General features: G+C 38.5%; 1 protein-coding gene across 2 annotated transcripts in view; it reads right to left on the reverse strand.

Annotated features, from left to right (window-relative positions):
- The window catches only part of LOC131035025 (amidophosphoribosyltransferase, chloroplastic), an 80,156-nt gene extending 63,682 nt beyond the window's left edge, over positions 1–16,474 (reverse strand). For both annotated transcript variants that reach the window (XM_057966665.2, XM_057966664.2), the window contains exon 1: positions 14,307–16,474. In XM_057966665.2, coding sequence (XP_057822648.2) covers positions 14,394–16,100 — 1,707 coding nt within the window. In that variant the 5' untranslated portion in view covers positions 16,101–16,474 and the 3' untranslated portion in view covers positions 14,307–14,393. The remainder of the gene's footprint in view (positions 1–14,306) is intronic.
- Positions 16,475–17,717: the final 1,243 nt, after the last annotated feature.

Here is a 17,717-nt window from a genome sequence, read left to right on the forward strand (position 1 = left end):
AGAATTACAAATAGACAATGAAGATACACAAAAACACATCTGGGCATTATATACTTAGTTTATCATTAGAATATAAATCTTTCCATAGATCAGATCTGCCTTACAATTCAGCAGACAATTTTCTATCAGATTTTTCAACAAAAATGCATGCTCAAAAATTCATACTATTGCTTACTGCAGCCAGCTTGTAATTCAATGAAACTCAGATTTGAGCAATCAGCAATGCATCAATTTAATAATTTCACCATACTGATACTTCACCAATTTGCATACTCCAAAATACATAACTGTGTAATATTCAGATAATATATATCTGAGCAATATTCAGGAACTCAGGGGTAACATAGACCTGGGCATTATCTACTTAGTTTATCATTAGACTTGTGTTGCTATGATTTATAAATGGTATTATGTTCAGGAACTCAGGGGTAACATAGATCTGGGCATTATCTACTTAGTTTATCATTAGAATTGTGTTGCTATGATTTATAAATGGTATTATGTTGCTGTGATGAATGTTTACAGTGTTTCAATGTTATATAAATATATAATTCATGAGCCAAATCAAATCATGCGAAAGGAGTCATTTTTGGGGATGATTCTGAAGCAGGATGGCGAGCGAAATTCAGAAGGCCGCATGCGAAAAGCAGAAAGGAGAAGAAGCAGACGCGGGTCGGAAAAAGCCTGTTAAGTGGCGAATACTTGAAGTTGATTGGAAAAATCATGGAGTGCCATGCGATGAGCAGGCAAAGTCAGAAGGAAGCATTGACAACATCGGAGGAAATTTAAATCATCGCCATTATCCAGGAAAGGAGGCCTCATCCTGCGGTATTGAAATTGACCTAACCGAAAACATCGAAAATGAAAAACTAATCTTTGAACGACATGCGATTATCGCAAAAATTGTAGGGCCAAAATTTTCAAGAAAAGATATCCACGCTTGGGTAAAGGACAATTGGGGGAAGCACATAATGATAAAATTTCTACCCAAGGGCTTCTCCGTCGACGTTTTTCCCGAAGAAGATGATAGAGATAACATCATTGGCCTTCAAAACTGGTTTTTGGACGATCACCCACTGTATATTCAGCACTGATCTCCGAACTTTGACCCTACATCGCTGGCGGTGTATGATAAACCAGTATGGATCCGATTGTACAACCTACCGATTGAATATTGGAGCGAGGCATGTTTGGAAACGATCGGAAGATCCCTTGGTACTTTATTGGAAATTGATGAAGATATCATTGAGGGAGATTTATACACATATGCCAGACTCAAAATAGCAGCCGTGAAGACAATTCTCTCTTCGGTTATGCTACTCAGTGCGGATGGTGAATGGAAACAGCACATAGAAGTAGAAAAAGAAATTTGCGCTTGCACGAGATGTGGAAGTAAACTTCACAATGCCGACAAATGCAGACTATTTGTGAGAAAGGCCTTTAAACGCCCTCACAAAAAACCAAAACAGGTATGGAAGGTAAAAGAGAAAAATTTGGAGCCTAAAACCTTGCTTTTAGAAGGCCCTAAATCCATCAACATCGGTCCAAACCAAGATGTAAGCGCGGAGATTCCTACTCAAGACATCCCATTGGATAGCAACACCATCCCAAATAATGACATAGTAATGAATCCAATTAAATACCCCACAACTGAGGAGGTACTGCAGGAGTCTGATTCGGATACATCTGAGTCGGGTAGTGATGGTGATCAACTAAATACAGTGAAACCAAGATGCATCAACCAGTCTGCAAACATTGTCCTTAGAGGAGCGAAAGGCACAAGAGGAAGGAAAAGCCACAAGACGGTTAGGGAGCAGAGGGCAAATGAGAAGGGCATTGTAAGTATGCTGAAATTTTTGAGTCCTACCAAGGGAGGAAAGCCCTCCCTCCCTTGGGGGAAGATGAGGATCACCTCATGGATTGTTTGGCCCCTGACAAAAAACGCTTGGTCAAAAGGACTTTGGCCAAGCTCGATTCAGAAGTATATATTCTACAGGAAACAAAACTAAGTAAGGAAAAGGCGGATGAGTTCATCAAATACTGTTTTAAGTGGGAACGCATTTTTCAAGATGCCAGAGGTTCGACTGGGAGCTTTGGAATCATGTGGAACCCCTCCAAAATTGAAGTGCATCCCATTACTTCGTTTGATCACTAGATGGCATGCATCATTGTCTGCAAGCAATCCAATATCTCCTATCCGTTATTCAATATCTATGGACCTATTAAGACTAAGGAAAAACTTAATGTTTGGAATGAGGTCGCCAACCAAGCTAGTATGTTGGAAAAAGGCAAGGTCATAGCTGCGGGTGACTTCAATGCTCTTTTGGACATTGATGAGAAGTTGGGTGGTCTTCAGAAACCTTCGAAAGTTATGGATGATTTTAGAGAATTTGTATCTAACTGCAAGTTGGCCAATATCATACCTAAGAATGGTAGATTCACTTGGACTAATAGAAGGCTAAACTTTGCCAATATATCAGAAAGGTTGGACCGTTTCTTGGTTGGCGAATGGTGGATAAGTAGCAACTACTCATTAGAAACTGAAATTGTGCCCCAAATTGGATCGGATCATCTACCACTATCACTATCCATTGCTCAGGATACTTGCAGACATAAGAACTACTTCAAATTCTTAAGCAAGTGGTGGCGGGATGAGAAGTTTCTTCACAATTTGAAAAAACTGGTGGCAAGAAGGCAACATCTACTCTGGCTCCCCTGGCTTTAGATTTGTCAAAAGAATTCAGTTCCTGAAAAATAAAATTAAAGATTGGAACAAGGTGTCCTTCAAAAATGTTTTTGTAGAGAAAAGTAGAATTGAGGAAAAACTAGAAGAAATTGGCAATCGGGTTATGCAATTTGGCATGACCAATGTGGAGTTCGAATTGGAGAAAACACTCAAAGCCCAGTATATGGAAATTTTGAAGCGGGAGGAACCATATTGGAAAGATAAATCTAGGGAACTTTGGATAGCTGAGGGGGATCTCAACACTAAATTTTTTCATGCTTCTTCTAAGGCTAGAAGGATCAATAATAAGATATGCTCGATTAAGGATGAGAATGGGGTTCTGAAAACTTCGGCCGCAGATATTGAGCTAATCGCTCTCAATTATTATATGGATATATTGGGCAGCTCTGAGGTAGATAATTCAAGTTCAATACCCATGATTGAGGATGTCATTAAACCCCTGATTACTAGCTCCGATTGCAATATGCTACTTGCTCCTTACTCGTTGGAGGAAATTAAACTTGCCACATTTTCACTTCATCCCCATAAGGCGCCTGGACCAAATGGCATAATGGCAAAGCTTTTTCAAAAATGTTGGGATTTCATGGGCAAGGATATTTGGAATGTGGTTGAAGAATTCCGAAAAAAGCACAGGTTTGTAAAAGAGATCAACCACACCATTATTAATCTTATTCCTAAGAAACAGGAGGCCACACCATTATTAATCTTATTCCTAAGAAACAGGAATAAGATTCCTAAGAAACAGGAAACCACACCATTATTAATCTTATTCAATACCCATGATTGAGGATGTCATTAAACCCCTGATTACTAGCTCCGATTGCAATATGCTACTTGCTCCTTACTCGTTGGAGGAAATTAAACTTGCCACATTTTCACTTCATCCCCATAAGGCGCCTGGACCAAATGGCATAACGGCAAAGCTTTTTCAAAAATGTTGGGATTTCATGGGCAAGGATATTTGGAATGTGGTTGAAGAATTCCGAAAAAAGCACAGGTTTGTAAAAGAGACCAACCACACCATTATTAATCTTATTCCTAAGAAACAGGATTGTGAGTCCATGTCTGATTTTCGCCCAATATCCTTATGCAACACTATCTATAAAATAATATCAAAGGCAATGGCTGAAAGATTGAAGAAGTTGCTACCAAAGCTAGTATCTGAAAACCAAAATGGATTTACTTCGGGGTGGGAAATTGCGGACAGCATCATCCTAGTTTCGGAAGTCGTACACTCACACCATAAAGAAAAATTGAAAGGTATGATTCTTAAATTAGATGTTGCCAAAGCCTATGATAAGGTGATTTGGAATTTTCTTATGCATGTCCTTGCCAAATTTGGTTTCCCAGTTAAATGGCTTGAATGCATAAAATTATGCATTAGCACAGTAAACTTCTCTATTCTTGTCAATGGTAATTTGAGTGGGTTCTTTGGAGTCACAAATGGTCTGTGACAAGGAGATCCATTATCACCTTCACTCTTTGTTCTTATTGCGGAAGTTTTAGGGAGGCTAATAAAAAAGAGGCATAGTGAAGGCATTTGGAAAGGAATCAAAGCTCATGAGCAATTTGAGGCAATCACACATTCCCAATTTGCTGATGATACCATCATATTTGGTGATGCATCCATCCGGGAAACTATAGGCATCAAGAACACACTAGAGGAGTACATAATGGCCTCGGGTCAAGTTATGAATAAAGAAAAATCTCAATTGTTCTTCTTTAACACTAATAAGATGGCCCAGGGCAGAACTGCACAACACTTGGATATAAAAATTGCTAAGCTCCCGATCAAATACTTAGGGATATGTATTAAGAAAGGATGCAGACAATCCCAAATCTAGGACGATGTTATTAACTCATGTCAGTCTAAATCAGAAAATTGGAAAAATAGGTGGCTGTCCCAAGCAGGTAGACTTACCATGATCAAATCGGTTTTATCTGCCATTCCAATATACAGCATGTCCTATTTCAAAATGTTGTTCACGGCAGGAAAAAGTCTGAACAATTTGCTCAAAAAATTTGTTTGGGATGGTGCTAAAGATAACAGGAAAATTCCACTTATCAACTGAGATACATTGTGCCTAATTAAGGAAGATGGGGGAGCTAGCTTAAGGAAAATGGAGTTGCAAAATTCTGCCCTTGGTGCTAAGCTCTCCTGGAAGATGTGCAAAGAACCCCAAAAACTTTGGTGCAGACTGTTCCAAAAGAAATATCTTGACTCGGAAGACCCTAACCGAATTCTCACAGTGGCCAATTTTGAAAGGGGCTCGGCTACGTGGAATTTCTTATGGGATAGAAGACACATTATCACAGAGCATATTTCATGGCAGATTGGTAATGGTAGAACAACGTTGTTTTGGAGAGACTCATGGGACGGGTTTCCATCTCTCTCAGAATCATTTGAAGATGAGTGGATAAATCTGGTTGAGAACTGCATAGGACAACTTGTATGCAATTACATGGAAAACCGCGAGGACATAAACGATCTGAGAATATGGAAGAAAATCAATATTGGTAACCCTACACTATGTGAGAAACTTTGGGATGCAATTAAAGACGGGAAAATACCGGCCTCTAGTAAAGATGACAACATTTTTTGGTGTGCCTCGAAATCTGGGGTGTATGGTTCCAAACTTGGGTACGAAGTTCAAAGACAAAGGGGTACCTGTGACGCCTGGGGTAATAAACCAGCTTTATATGGATTAGCACCCGATCTTAGGCTATAGGTGGCGACGATTTATGCCTCGGAAGTTTGAAGATTAGTACAACTCCGATAGTTGGGAAGGATGGTATCACCACTCTGGTCACGATATCTGAAACTTGGCGGTAGAAAGAATCATCACATGGAAAAGTCTCAGCTAGACTCCCTGGGAAGTACCGTCTGTAGTTCGGGACACCTCATCACTTCGGGAGTGCTTCAGTGCAGAACTAGAATATGGTAGATATTGGCGGAGCAATAATGATTGGGATCTGTAACATTCCTCTTTCTATAAATGCTTTCCAGAAGATAGGTAACCCAGTTGTCGAGAGCGCTATTTTCAGTGTGAACACAAAGGAAAGTCTATTGCAGATGGCTCATTTTGGAGATGTTAGTTGTGTCAATTGTGAAAATGCGCTGGGAACACAACTAAGAAACCTGTTTATCACCGAAGATTACGTTTATGATGCTATCTGAGGGCTAATAGGCATCGCTCTCAATTTTGAGAGACACTGGTGTGATGCTTCGTGCTGGAGGCGGTCCTTATGCCCCTTGTCGATGTCATTGATTCTGGGGAAAGTGCAATCGAACTCTTTGATGGATTCGTGAAGCCATTCATTGCAGACAATGTTGCTAATGCCATATTATGTCTGGAAGAGGGAGTCAAAGTGAGCATTTTGAAGGTGTATTTCCAGTTCGAAAATTACTTATCCTCGAAGTCAGAGGATGAAACTGAGGAAACTGATGAAGGGACCAGTGGTGGCTCCGTTAACAGTGATACCATACGTGAGATGGCCAGACGGGAGCTATGGAAGGAGGAGCGCAAGCGAATAAAGGCATTTGGGGAGAATGCATAGGAAGTGTTCAAATGTGCTGTGTTTAACAGGAACATGGCGCCTTTCAGAAGATTGACTGAATCCGTGGATTGGTGGCTTCCTGAGAAATCCACCCACAATGCCATCAATATAGGTGAATATGCGGTTGTGATATACCAAGCAATTGGTGGACACATGTAACTAGCTTGTTGGCTAAGTGTCTTTGTTTTAAGTTAGAGAAGTGCCTGGATATAAGGCAGTCTAGTTTGGGTGTCTTAAGTCATGTCTAGCAAGCACAGGCTAGTCTAGTCTGATGCTTGAAACTATATGTAAGCTTCTTTTTCCAGCAATATAAGGAGCTATCCCAATTAATGATAGCACTTGCACAATAAAATATATATATATATATATAATTCATGAATATATTTAAAATTTAAAATTTTAGATCTCTCTCTCTCTCTCTCTCTCTCTCTCTCTCTCTCTCTCTCTCTCTCTCTCTCTCTCTCTCTCTCTCTCTATATATATATATATATATATATATACCGTCCCCTACTTTGGTAAAAAAAAACATCTTGGAAACCCATTTCCCTATACCCCCGTCCCAGAAACTCGGGGTAAAATAGTAAAAAACCTTGAATGAGATCTTCCAAAAGTCACAGAAAATAGAAATAGTTGAATGGGATGAAGATAAAGAGATAGTTGAGTTTGATCGAGCTGTTGATTTGTGTTAACCCCGAAGAAGTGGAAGGCATTGAAGAATGCTGAGAGAGAAGAGTTGAGAGACTACCTGTCCTAGAAACTCAGGGTAACATAGTAAAAAAACCCTTGAATGAGATCTTCCAAGAGTCACAGAAAATAGAAATAGTTGAATGGGATGAAGATAAAGAGATACTTGAGTTTGATCGAGCTATTGATTTGTGTTAACCCCGAAGAAGGGGAAGGCATTGAAGAATGCAAAGAGAGAAGAGTTGAAAGACTACAATGAGAAGGAATGCATCCTATCGCAAGAGGGGGCCCAAATTGTTGTAGTTGTGGAAGCAGTACACATTGGACAGGAAGCTGCAGCAAAGATGGAAATCTTTGGGAGTCCCATAATATGTGATAAAGATCTAATATTTTCAAAGAACACAACTTGCCAAAAGCAACTAGAATAATGTCTAGAGGATTCCATTAGTGAGAAAAATGGAGTAAAAGATCATCACTTCCTTGAGGAAGGAACAAGGATGATTGAGGCAGAGAGTAAAGATATATATACAACTATGGTATCGAAGGAATAGTCTACAAAAAATCACAATTATACCCGAATAATCCTGAATCCTGGAGCTAACCAATTTATTCCCAAAAAAAATCTCGATTCACAAAAAAATCGTTGACCAATTGTTGACCAATTGTCAATGATTTTTTGCATTTTAATCACGTTAAAATCATGTTAATTACCCCCAAAATTGGCAAATAAAGTGAAAAAAATCATTATAAAAACTTGTAAACCCTGGAAAAACTAGTGAAATTACTGAATTGTTTAGAAATAGGGTTGATCTGAGACAAAATCAGAGTCAACGTCAAATCAATGTTGAAAAAGTTTGTTATTTTGTCCATTTTTTAGGGGTTCATCATTCTCCACACTTCACTTGTTCAAACCCACGAGCTCAACGACCCAACAAAGGCAGAAAGCCCACAAGCTCAATGGCTCAGTAGGGGTTTGAACCTTGGTGGCTGCCTCACCAATGGAGTGTTTCTACCACAACACTAATTGTCTAAAGACATATACAATATATATAGATATAGATATATAATTTTTAATTTTTAATTGATATTGTTAATTTTTGCTCAAACAAAGACATACAATTCATTATGTGAGCAATATATCCAAAGTGCTCCACGAAATAAATATGAATGACAACAAACAATCTTACATAGTTGTAATAAAAGAGCCTCCAACACACAATCATTAAAATTTATCTCTACCTAAAATAGCAGTTGCAAGCTAGGTATTGCCAAAACCAATGCCTTTTGTTGAATTCTACCCCATTTAGAAGACTTATCAATTGCCATCAAGGAATATAAAGCATTGCAATTGTGGAATATTATTTGATAAGCTTTCTCAAATATTGAACTACCCCTAGAAAACTCCTTGCCTCAATCACAACAAAAGTCTTGGATCACTTCAAAATGGCTTCCACTTTAACTGAATTCCTAACAATAGCTAGATCTCTATTTGATAAATTTTGATCTTAGCTACTTCATAGACTTGGCTAATCTTTGATCTTGGACAAGTATTTGGTGTATTTGGTGACTGCCCTTTTTAAAAAGTTAAATAAATATTTACCTATTGTAAAGCGGAAAAATCGAACCCTAGTCGTTCTCCCCTCCCCCGACTCCAAGGAGAGAGAAGGGAGAGTCACTAGGGTTGATGGTTTTCACTTAGGAGAGACTTTACATTCAAAAGAGGGGTTGAAACCCACAAGATCCAATCCCACGCAATGCAAGATTGGATTCTAAATGAGTTTCAAGGGTTAAGACATCAAGGATACCCTCTTTTGTAAAGAATGTAGATAGAAAGATTGAACTAGGAATGCATGTAAAGTAGGAAAGATTCGCTTATAAACAGAGATAGGGATATGGGATGAAGCTGCGGACCTGGAATTAGCAGTAAAATGTCGAGACAGTGCTGTTCTGCAAATTTGAGCGAAAGTTGACGGGACGATGGCGCCCGGCGTGCACACGGTCCTCCGAAAAATCCGCGAAACGAAGGGGGATCTATTCGTCTCTGCACAAGGATTCCAGATCTTCAATTACAGCTGCGTACCTGCAACCTACACACAGAAAAGAGAGGACGATTGGGGGGTTAGGGATGAGGGGTTTGCCTTTAGGTCAAACCCCGGTTTTGGAATTAACCAAGAAATGAGAATGTTGTAAATGTAAATGTTTGTAATGTAAACAAGTACTGATACCTTGTTGTAAGAATGTTTGTATTCTTACATGCGAAGGTGTAATGTATGTAGTATGTTGTATGTTGTATGTGATCTCCTCTTCAATAGTTGAATCCTTGTCTTAAATGCAACACTTAGCCTTGAATGGAGACTTAGAATGCTCAATTGCTTGAAGGAATGCTTGAATGCTTGAATGCTTGAATGTCTGAATATCGCTTTTGCCTTTTGTTCTTGCTTATTTCCTCTTTTCCGACCCCCTCAAATGGGAGAGGAAATGTAGTTTATATACTTGTCAATTAGGGCTGATAGACTGATTTTCCCGACCTTAGGCCAACCAGGAAACATTATTTTCCAATTTGCAAATTTAAAGACCCAAAGCCCCAAAAGAGACCGGGCCCAAAATAGGGCCAGGGACCAGGGCGCTGGGCGCCATGGTCCCACCTCCCGGGACAGCAGGGTGCAAGGAGGATCAGGCCAGGGTGCTGAAAAATGCAGTTTTTGATGTCATGAACAAGTTTCGGGGTCTCCATTCAGGTTCAGTGTTGCATCGCCATCGTGAAGACCCAAATGCAGTCGAAATTGCAAGTGTCGCAATTTTAGGACGCTACACCTATGTAATCAGCAATATGAATATAGAACAACAAAAATCTATTTTCTACAATTCATGGGTTAAACTCTATTTTATTTACTCTCTATATCTCTATGCTATGGAAATGCCCTCAAGTGTATTAAAAAAAAGTAGTTTGTGCCTATTTTTTTACAATTTTTTACGATATTTTAAAATCCAAATTTTACCCATTTTTTCAATCTTATACTTTTGGTTTGCTGATTTTTTCACCAAATGATTTTTGTTGCTATGATATTGTAATGTCCCCGTTTTCGTGAGCATCAGAGTTCGAGGGATTAGCCTATTATTTGGACTCTCGTAGGCTAACATTCGGGATAGAGAGTCTCAGTAGCAGTTCTCCTTCTTCAGTTCAGTCTTGGTTTTAGTTCCAGGGCCTTTGCAGTCAGTGTATGGGCTTAGTTGAGGGACTTACTATTTAGAGTAAGTCAATCTGGCACTTGTGATATTTTTAGTCAAGACACCTGGACACATGGGGGTTATTTAGTGTTGACCCCAACTTCTGACGACACGTCAAAAGACTGAATATTGAGGGAGATATTAATATTTTAGTGGTTAAATTATTTAATTAACTTATATGGATATTATAAAGTCATAAAATGACTTTATTAAAATTATAAGGCACTTAAATATTAAAAAGTGACTTTATAAAAAATTAAAAGGTCGCTTAAAATATTAAAAGTGGTTTTAAATCATTTATATGTAAAAGTGCGTCCAAGATGAATTTAAACTATTGAAAAGTGATTTAAATACATTTAATGTATTTAAAAATGCATTTGGGCGTACCTTCTTGGAATTTGTGCTTTTGGGGTTATAAGGGAATTGAAGGCAATTCAAACAAATTATTGATTATTTGACATTGCGTCTATTTTGCTCTGCGGAATTCCTTGACAAGGGAATCAAAGGTTTGGCCATTGGAGAACGGAAATTCTTCGTGGATCTGTGATTGTGAGGCTGTGGAAGATCAGTTGAATTATTGAAATTGTGAAAGCTTCATTCAGGAGTTTTATTGTGCTTCAACAGAGATTCTTTATTTCAGATATTGCAGATTTTCCAATAAAAAAAGGGCAAATCAGGTTAGACGCCCCCCCCCTTTTTGTAGCATATTTCATTTCAATAAGCAGTCGTACAATTTCCAGTTGCTGGCCATACAATTCAGGCTTGGCACGTGGGGTCCAGGAAAGGGACGTTTTGATTGGGAGGCTAAAACGCCTTTCTAATTTGCAATCCAGTTGCACCATTCCCAACGCCCAGCATAATCAAGTGGATTCATTTCATTTTTGGCCTGGAGAAATTGTTTTCTGGACTTGTACTTCAATTTTGGTCAGTTTCCTAGTTTTGGCTAGCAAACTCCAAAATTCTTTATTTAAAATAAGCTGAGGACCTACGGGTATGTTTTATGCATTAGTTTCATTTGCAGCAGTTACTTAATGCATAATATAGATTCAATTGTTCCATATTTGGTATCTATTCAGTTATATGAGCAATTCTTGCCTGGTGCACTTATTATTTTTATTTAAAAATTGTTCAAAAACCCTTGAAAATCCAAAACAAATCAGCAATAGTATTTCAGGAGAGTTAGAACCAGCAGGGTTCTTACAGATATAAAGCATTGCAATTGTGGAATATGATTTGATAAGCTTTCTAAAATATTGAATTAACCCTACAAAACTCCTTGCCTCGATCACAATGAAATTCTTGGATCACTTCAAAATTGCTTCCACTTTTACTATTTGTCTATTAACTTTTGATCTCAGTTACTTCATAGACTTAGGTAATATTTGATCTCAGCCATAAACAGCTATTTGGTTTATTTGGTGATTACCTTCTTTAAAACTTAACTAAATATTTGCCTATGTAATCAGCGATATGAATATAAACAACCAAAAATTATTTTCTACAATTCATGGGTTAGACTCTATTTTATTTGCTCTTTATATCTCTATGCTATGGAAATGCCCTTTAAGTCTTTTTAAAAATAGTTAGCCTCTTTTTCTACAATTTTTTATGTTTTTTTAAATCAGATTTTTTGCTGATTTTTTCAAAAAATCTTATACTTTTTGGTTTTGCCATTTTTTTCCCCAAACTAGTTTTGCTACTATGATATCAAAGACAATGTCCAAAAGGATTTGTCTTGTGAACAACATCACACTGAGCTAAAAGAAAACCACCTCACAAAATATGAAATGGAAGGCATGCCTAAATGGCAGAATGCAGAAGAGGAGAAAGCACATGTGGGGGATTTTTATTCCTTTAACTTTATTTTTGTTTCAAATGATTTATGTGCAAGTGATACTAATGGTGTAAAATGCAATGATAATTTTCAATGGAGGAGAACTCCTAAGCCTTCAAGGAGCTGCGAAAAGAGGAAGATAAACTGGCAAAGGAGGAGGATCTACATCCCAACAAGTGGTTGAAAGCAAAAGAAGAAAAAATGTGATGATTTGAAGAGATATCTAATTTGGTGGAAAGGAACACCATGGATTGAATTCTTCAAGTTAGAAGGATGGTTCTATCATTTATTCCAAACTCTTTCCTGGATGTTTGATGCAGTTGTTGAGATTTTTAGTGTTTTAATTGTTCAGGTGTGTTCATGTAATTGGGCTTTGAACCAGGAGGTTCAAAATTTTAAAAGAAGGGGAGAATGATGCAAACAGACTCCTGAAAATCAGAACGCTAACTGCCAATTAACTCCACAGTCTGCTGCTATTTTATGAGTCTTTAAAGGAGTGAATTTAGGATCTGATTAGTTTCTGTTAAGAGTTGCTGTTATTTGGCATGTCTCATAGGAAGCAATTTCAGGGGTTGATCTTTCTGTTAAGAAGTCAGTCTTAGAGTTAATTGTTAAATAAAAAGAGATTGAAGGAATCGTAGGATTCAGATTTGGAGATGTATTGATTAATCTTCCATGTTCAGAATAAAGATTTCAAAAAGTTTCTCATGTCTATGCAGCCTTATTATTATTGTTTGTTCTGTTCTTTCCTCTGTTATACGTGGTATGTGATTATTAATCTTGCAGGGCCTGAGGATAATCTGCATCATGTACTTCAAAATATTCCCTAAGTTACACTAAGTACGAAGTACAAATTCTTTGAATATTTAGAACTAACACATTCAATGGCCCTCTAACATTTTTGTTAGCCTTCAAAGTGTTCACATCGCAAAACACAGGTTATCCATAGAATGCAGCTTCAGCCGAAGGCGTTTTTATGATCAGTACAAGGCACAAAATTCCTCTATACACAAATCCTTTGGCCCTTTTAACCTTTGTGTTATGTGTTTCTGTGGAGGATCATGGACTTCGAAAGATTTCCTCTTCCCTTTGACTCTTTCATGTTGATATGGACTTGGGTGCTTTTATCACCTTCTTCATAATTGGTTAACACGGTGAGTGTGACTACCCACTTCTTTTAAAAAAAAGGGCACGTATTAGCTAGATATTATAGAGGTAGATTTTCAAGCTTATAAACTCAAAATGTGTTGTCTTCGGTTGCATTCTGTGCAATGGAGACTGGTCTTTACTCAAGTACAATTAAGCATTTGGGAAAAAGATCCTGACCAAATTACCAGGCATACTTTATTCTATGCAACGGCTGTTACAAGGGTAATGTGCAGAGCAGACGTGGCACATATTGCTAAAGAGAAAAAGATAGATGCCTGAAACCTAGCATGTTGTGTAAAAGGGCTGGTCCAATGACGCTCATAGATAACTGTACTTGGGAGAGAAGCAATCACATATTAGGAAATATATCAAGATAGAAACAAAAACTTCAGCATCAGGAAGCCTATAGGCTAAAATATTCTATATACAGGTTTGACAAACGGACAAGACAATACTGCTTCCGATACTGCTAATAATAATGTTGGAAAATCACTATGATAAAAAAAAAAATGGCCATTTGACGGATGCTTTAAAAAGGTAAATTATAAAATCTTCATGCAAATCAAATGGAATATTAGCTGCTAGTTTTCGCTAATGATATTGAAGCTCAATAAGCACAACCTAATATTATCCCTCAACCTTTTAAACCTTTTAGATAGAAGTACAATGCAGAAACAAATCTGTCTATGCAAGGCCATTGATCTAGGTAGGACCACTAAAAGAAACAAATACTCGTATACATGAAAAAGACCATATGTACATTAATTAAACTAGATAAACAGGCTCAATCTTACTTCTGACACTGAAAAAAATGAAAGAAAAAATCTTGAATGTAAATCATCCACGTAGCATATAAAATTTACAAAACCATTGCACAGTAGAAATTGTCTGAATTGTTGCATTATGTATTTTCGTTATCACAATGTTCTCAATATACAAAGCCCGATTCCAGAAGACGCCAACTAATATTTAGTCTGGCCTGAGCATACTTATTCTCCATTTACATTATTTTTTTAGATGCAAAATTACGCCAACCCAAAGCTTGACATAAAAATAGTGAATGTCTTTTGAAGAGGGGAGAAAGAGACAAAAAACAGATCACGCTACCTGTAAACGAATTGTTCAAACCGAGGTTCAAACCATTTGGGTCGAACTTCCAAACATATTCAAAACTGGTACATTTCTTCTCCACTGTTATGAAACACAGACAGGTTCATTGAGAATGTCTTCCTCTGCATTTTTAGGCTCTGGGTTCAAGATATCAAGCGGCGGCACAGGATAGGCGTGAGAAAAGCATGCATCACAAAAGGATGGCGCCTCGTCTCTCAGCATCCCTCTGAGACTGTGGAGTGGCAAGAAAGCCAGAGAATCTGCACCTATAAACTTGCAAGTATCTTCAACACTCAGCCTGTGGGATATCAGTTCCTCTTTCCTTGGGGTGTCTACACCATAATAACAAGACCCAATTATTGGAGGACAGGCTATCCTCACATGAACCTCCGTTGCCCCTGCTTCTCTGATCATTCTCACAATTTTAGAACTAGTAGTACCCCTCACAATAGAGTCATCAACTACAACTACCCTTTTGCCCTTCAACACTGCCTCAACAGGGGACAACTTTAACTTCACGCCGAAGTCCCTAATCTTCTGGGAAGGCTCAATGAAGGTCCTACCCACATAATGAGACCTTATCAGCCCCTGCTGGAAGGGCACATTGGCCTTGCTAGCATACCCAAGTGCTGCAACCATGCCGGAATCTGGTACTGCAGTTACAAGATCACACTCCACAGGGGACTCCTGCGCCAAAATCTGCCCAAAAGAAAACCTTGAGTCATACACAGACCTCCCGAATACGACCGAGCTTGGGAGTGAAAAATAAATGTGCTCAAAAACACAGGCCTTCCGAGGCTTCTGCGGCATCATACACATTGTACTGATGCCACTCTCGTCCACAACGATGATTTCCCCGGGAAAGACTTCACGCTCATATGAGGCCTCAATGAGGTCCAAAGCACAAGTCTCCGAAGCAAAAACGACAGCACCATTGGCTCGCCTTCCCATGACCAGGGGCCGAAATCCATGCGGGTCCCGCGCTCCTACTAGCTTGTTCTTTGTCAGAAACACAAGCGAAAATGCACCCTGAAGCTGCTCCAGGGCTTCCACAAGCTTTAAAACAAAGGAAGCGGCTTTCGACTGCGCAATGAGATGAAGTATAACTTCAGTGTCAGAAGTGGTGCTAAAGATTGAGCCACGGGACTCGAGCTCGGAGCGCAGGTGTTTGTAATTCACGAGGTTACCGTTGTGCGCCACTGCAACGGACCCAAATCGGTAGCTCGCCACGAAAGGCTGAACATTGTGTTGAACAGAGGCCCCAGAAGTTGCGTAGCGTACATGGCCAATGGCACTGTTGCCCACAAGGAGGCCGAGGTTCGTTTCATTGAAGACTTCCGAGACCAGGCCGAGCCCTGTGACGGAATTCAAAGCCCCGGAATCGTTGTCCCCAGCCGGGGCAGTTACGATCCCAGCGCCTTCCTGCCCACGGTGCTGTAAAGCATGCAAGGCGAGGCAACAAAGCCTCGCCGCCTCTGGTTCACCGTAAAGCCCCGCCACGCCACACTCTTCCCTCAGCACATCGTCTTCTGGCGGCTCAGCGCCGCCATGCCATTGCCTTTCCATTGGGTGAAGCTCAGCCCCCGCCGCCACTGTCATTTTTTTCCGTTGCCCACCGCCATGATGGACTGCGCGCGAGAAAAACATAGACCCACGACTGTTTCTGCCAAATGCTCCAGGAAACTTTAATGGCGTGACCACAGGGAGGGTCCTGGCAAATGACCCACTACGACCGGCGCCGCCGGTCGCCGCTGCGGCTTCCATATGGGTTCTGCAACTCTGCACAAACATAACGGTAGCTCTGAATCAAAGCTGTAATCTTGGGATTGTGTGTATCAGAGGTTGGTGACTGTTGATAGTATTTATAGGCGAAAGGGTGGTGGGAGTATAAATTTTTTGGGCTGCTTTCTTTTTATATGATCGCCATTAAGAGCAATCAAAATCCACGGTGAACTTTTGACTGGAAATTTGTTTTGTGGATTGACTGTCTGGGCATCTCGATTTTTGAATGCATTGGCGGATAGCGCCTCTTTAAAATCTTGGCCGGCGGCTGAAAGAACACCTTGATTTCCTGCACCTTTTCTAAATATAAACGATTGCTTGCATGGATTGATGAAGAATAAAGTAGTTTTATTAATTTAGACCGAACACGTTGATTTCCTGCACCTTTTCTAAATATAAACGATTGCTTGCATGGATTGATGAAGAATAAAGTAGTTTTATTAATTTAGACCGTGTAATCTAGCAAGTTCTGTACAAGTATAGATGCCCGGGTGGCATTGTCCCTTCATGCCATGTGTGAGCTTTCATTTTGGTATTGACTGGAAAGTGCATAGCTTCACATTTTTCTATAATTTGAGTATTTCTGGTACCAAGCATATAGTTTTAATGTATGATTTTGTTCGATTTGTATCCAGTATAAAGTTGTAATGTATGATTTTTTTCTACTTGGTATATTTATTTTTCGTTCAAAAATAATTTTATTTTATCTTTGTTTAGATTAATTTCGATCTTTTTACGAAGGATTTTTCATTCAGAAGTTTATTTTAGCTATCTGATATGGGAGCACGAACCTTAGACTAAACCTCTTCGACTAAGAGCCAACAGCTTAATTTTTTAAAATAATATATTTTTTGTTTAAAAGAATTGTTGAGATGTTTTCATCTTTTTAATTTGTACTAAATTTTTATTATGATTCTAAATCGACTTAACTTAATATTATTATTAGAGATCTATAAATATTTTTAAATAAATTGTAGGAATTGTATGAAACTACATCATCTCTAGGTCATTTGTATCTAGAATCACAATACAATCATCACTACTATACACTAAAATCTTAGACTTAGTGAAGCCTCTCGCATAGTCATCTTTAATACATCAGTCATCACAATTTATACTAGTTCTAATATCAATTATTACAAAAAACCTAAATCTTGTACTCAACTTACATTCGTTGCATTATTATATTGCTTCTTTATCAACTACTTGTGCATATATTATATATGTTATGTAGTGTATATTCTAACTTATCACAAAATTATTGAATCACTCAATGAGATTTGATTAAATTGAGGAAGGCAAATGAATTCTCCATTGATATAACAAATTTCGATAGTCTTTCTACATGCCATCAAAACTTCTATTTGCAAGTACAAACATAGGTGAACATCTTTTCCAAACACTAAAACCCTAATATGTTAAGAGGTTAGGGCTGTCAAAAAGGGTTCAAGCACTCTTAGGAGGTTTAAAGTCACTCCTATAATCTTGATTTGAGTCTCCTCATAATTCTAAAGTTCAAAACATGTATAGATCACATTCTATTCTTGACAAACCTAATCTTACATTTCATATATCAAATCTCTTTCATGATCAAATCAAACTATGAATCCAAAATACACATTCAGT

Source organism: Cryptomeria japonica, chromosome 2, assembly GCF_030272615.1.
Source record: "Cryptomeria japonica chromosome 2, Sugi_1.0, whole genome shotgun sequence".
Classification (NCBI taxonomy): Eukaryota; Viridiplantae; Streptophyta; class Pinopsida; order Cupressales; family Cupressaceae; genus Cryptomeria; species Cryptomeria japonica.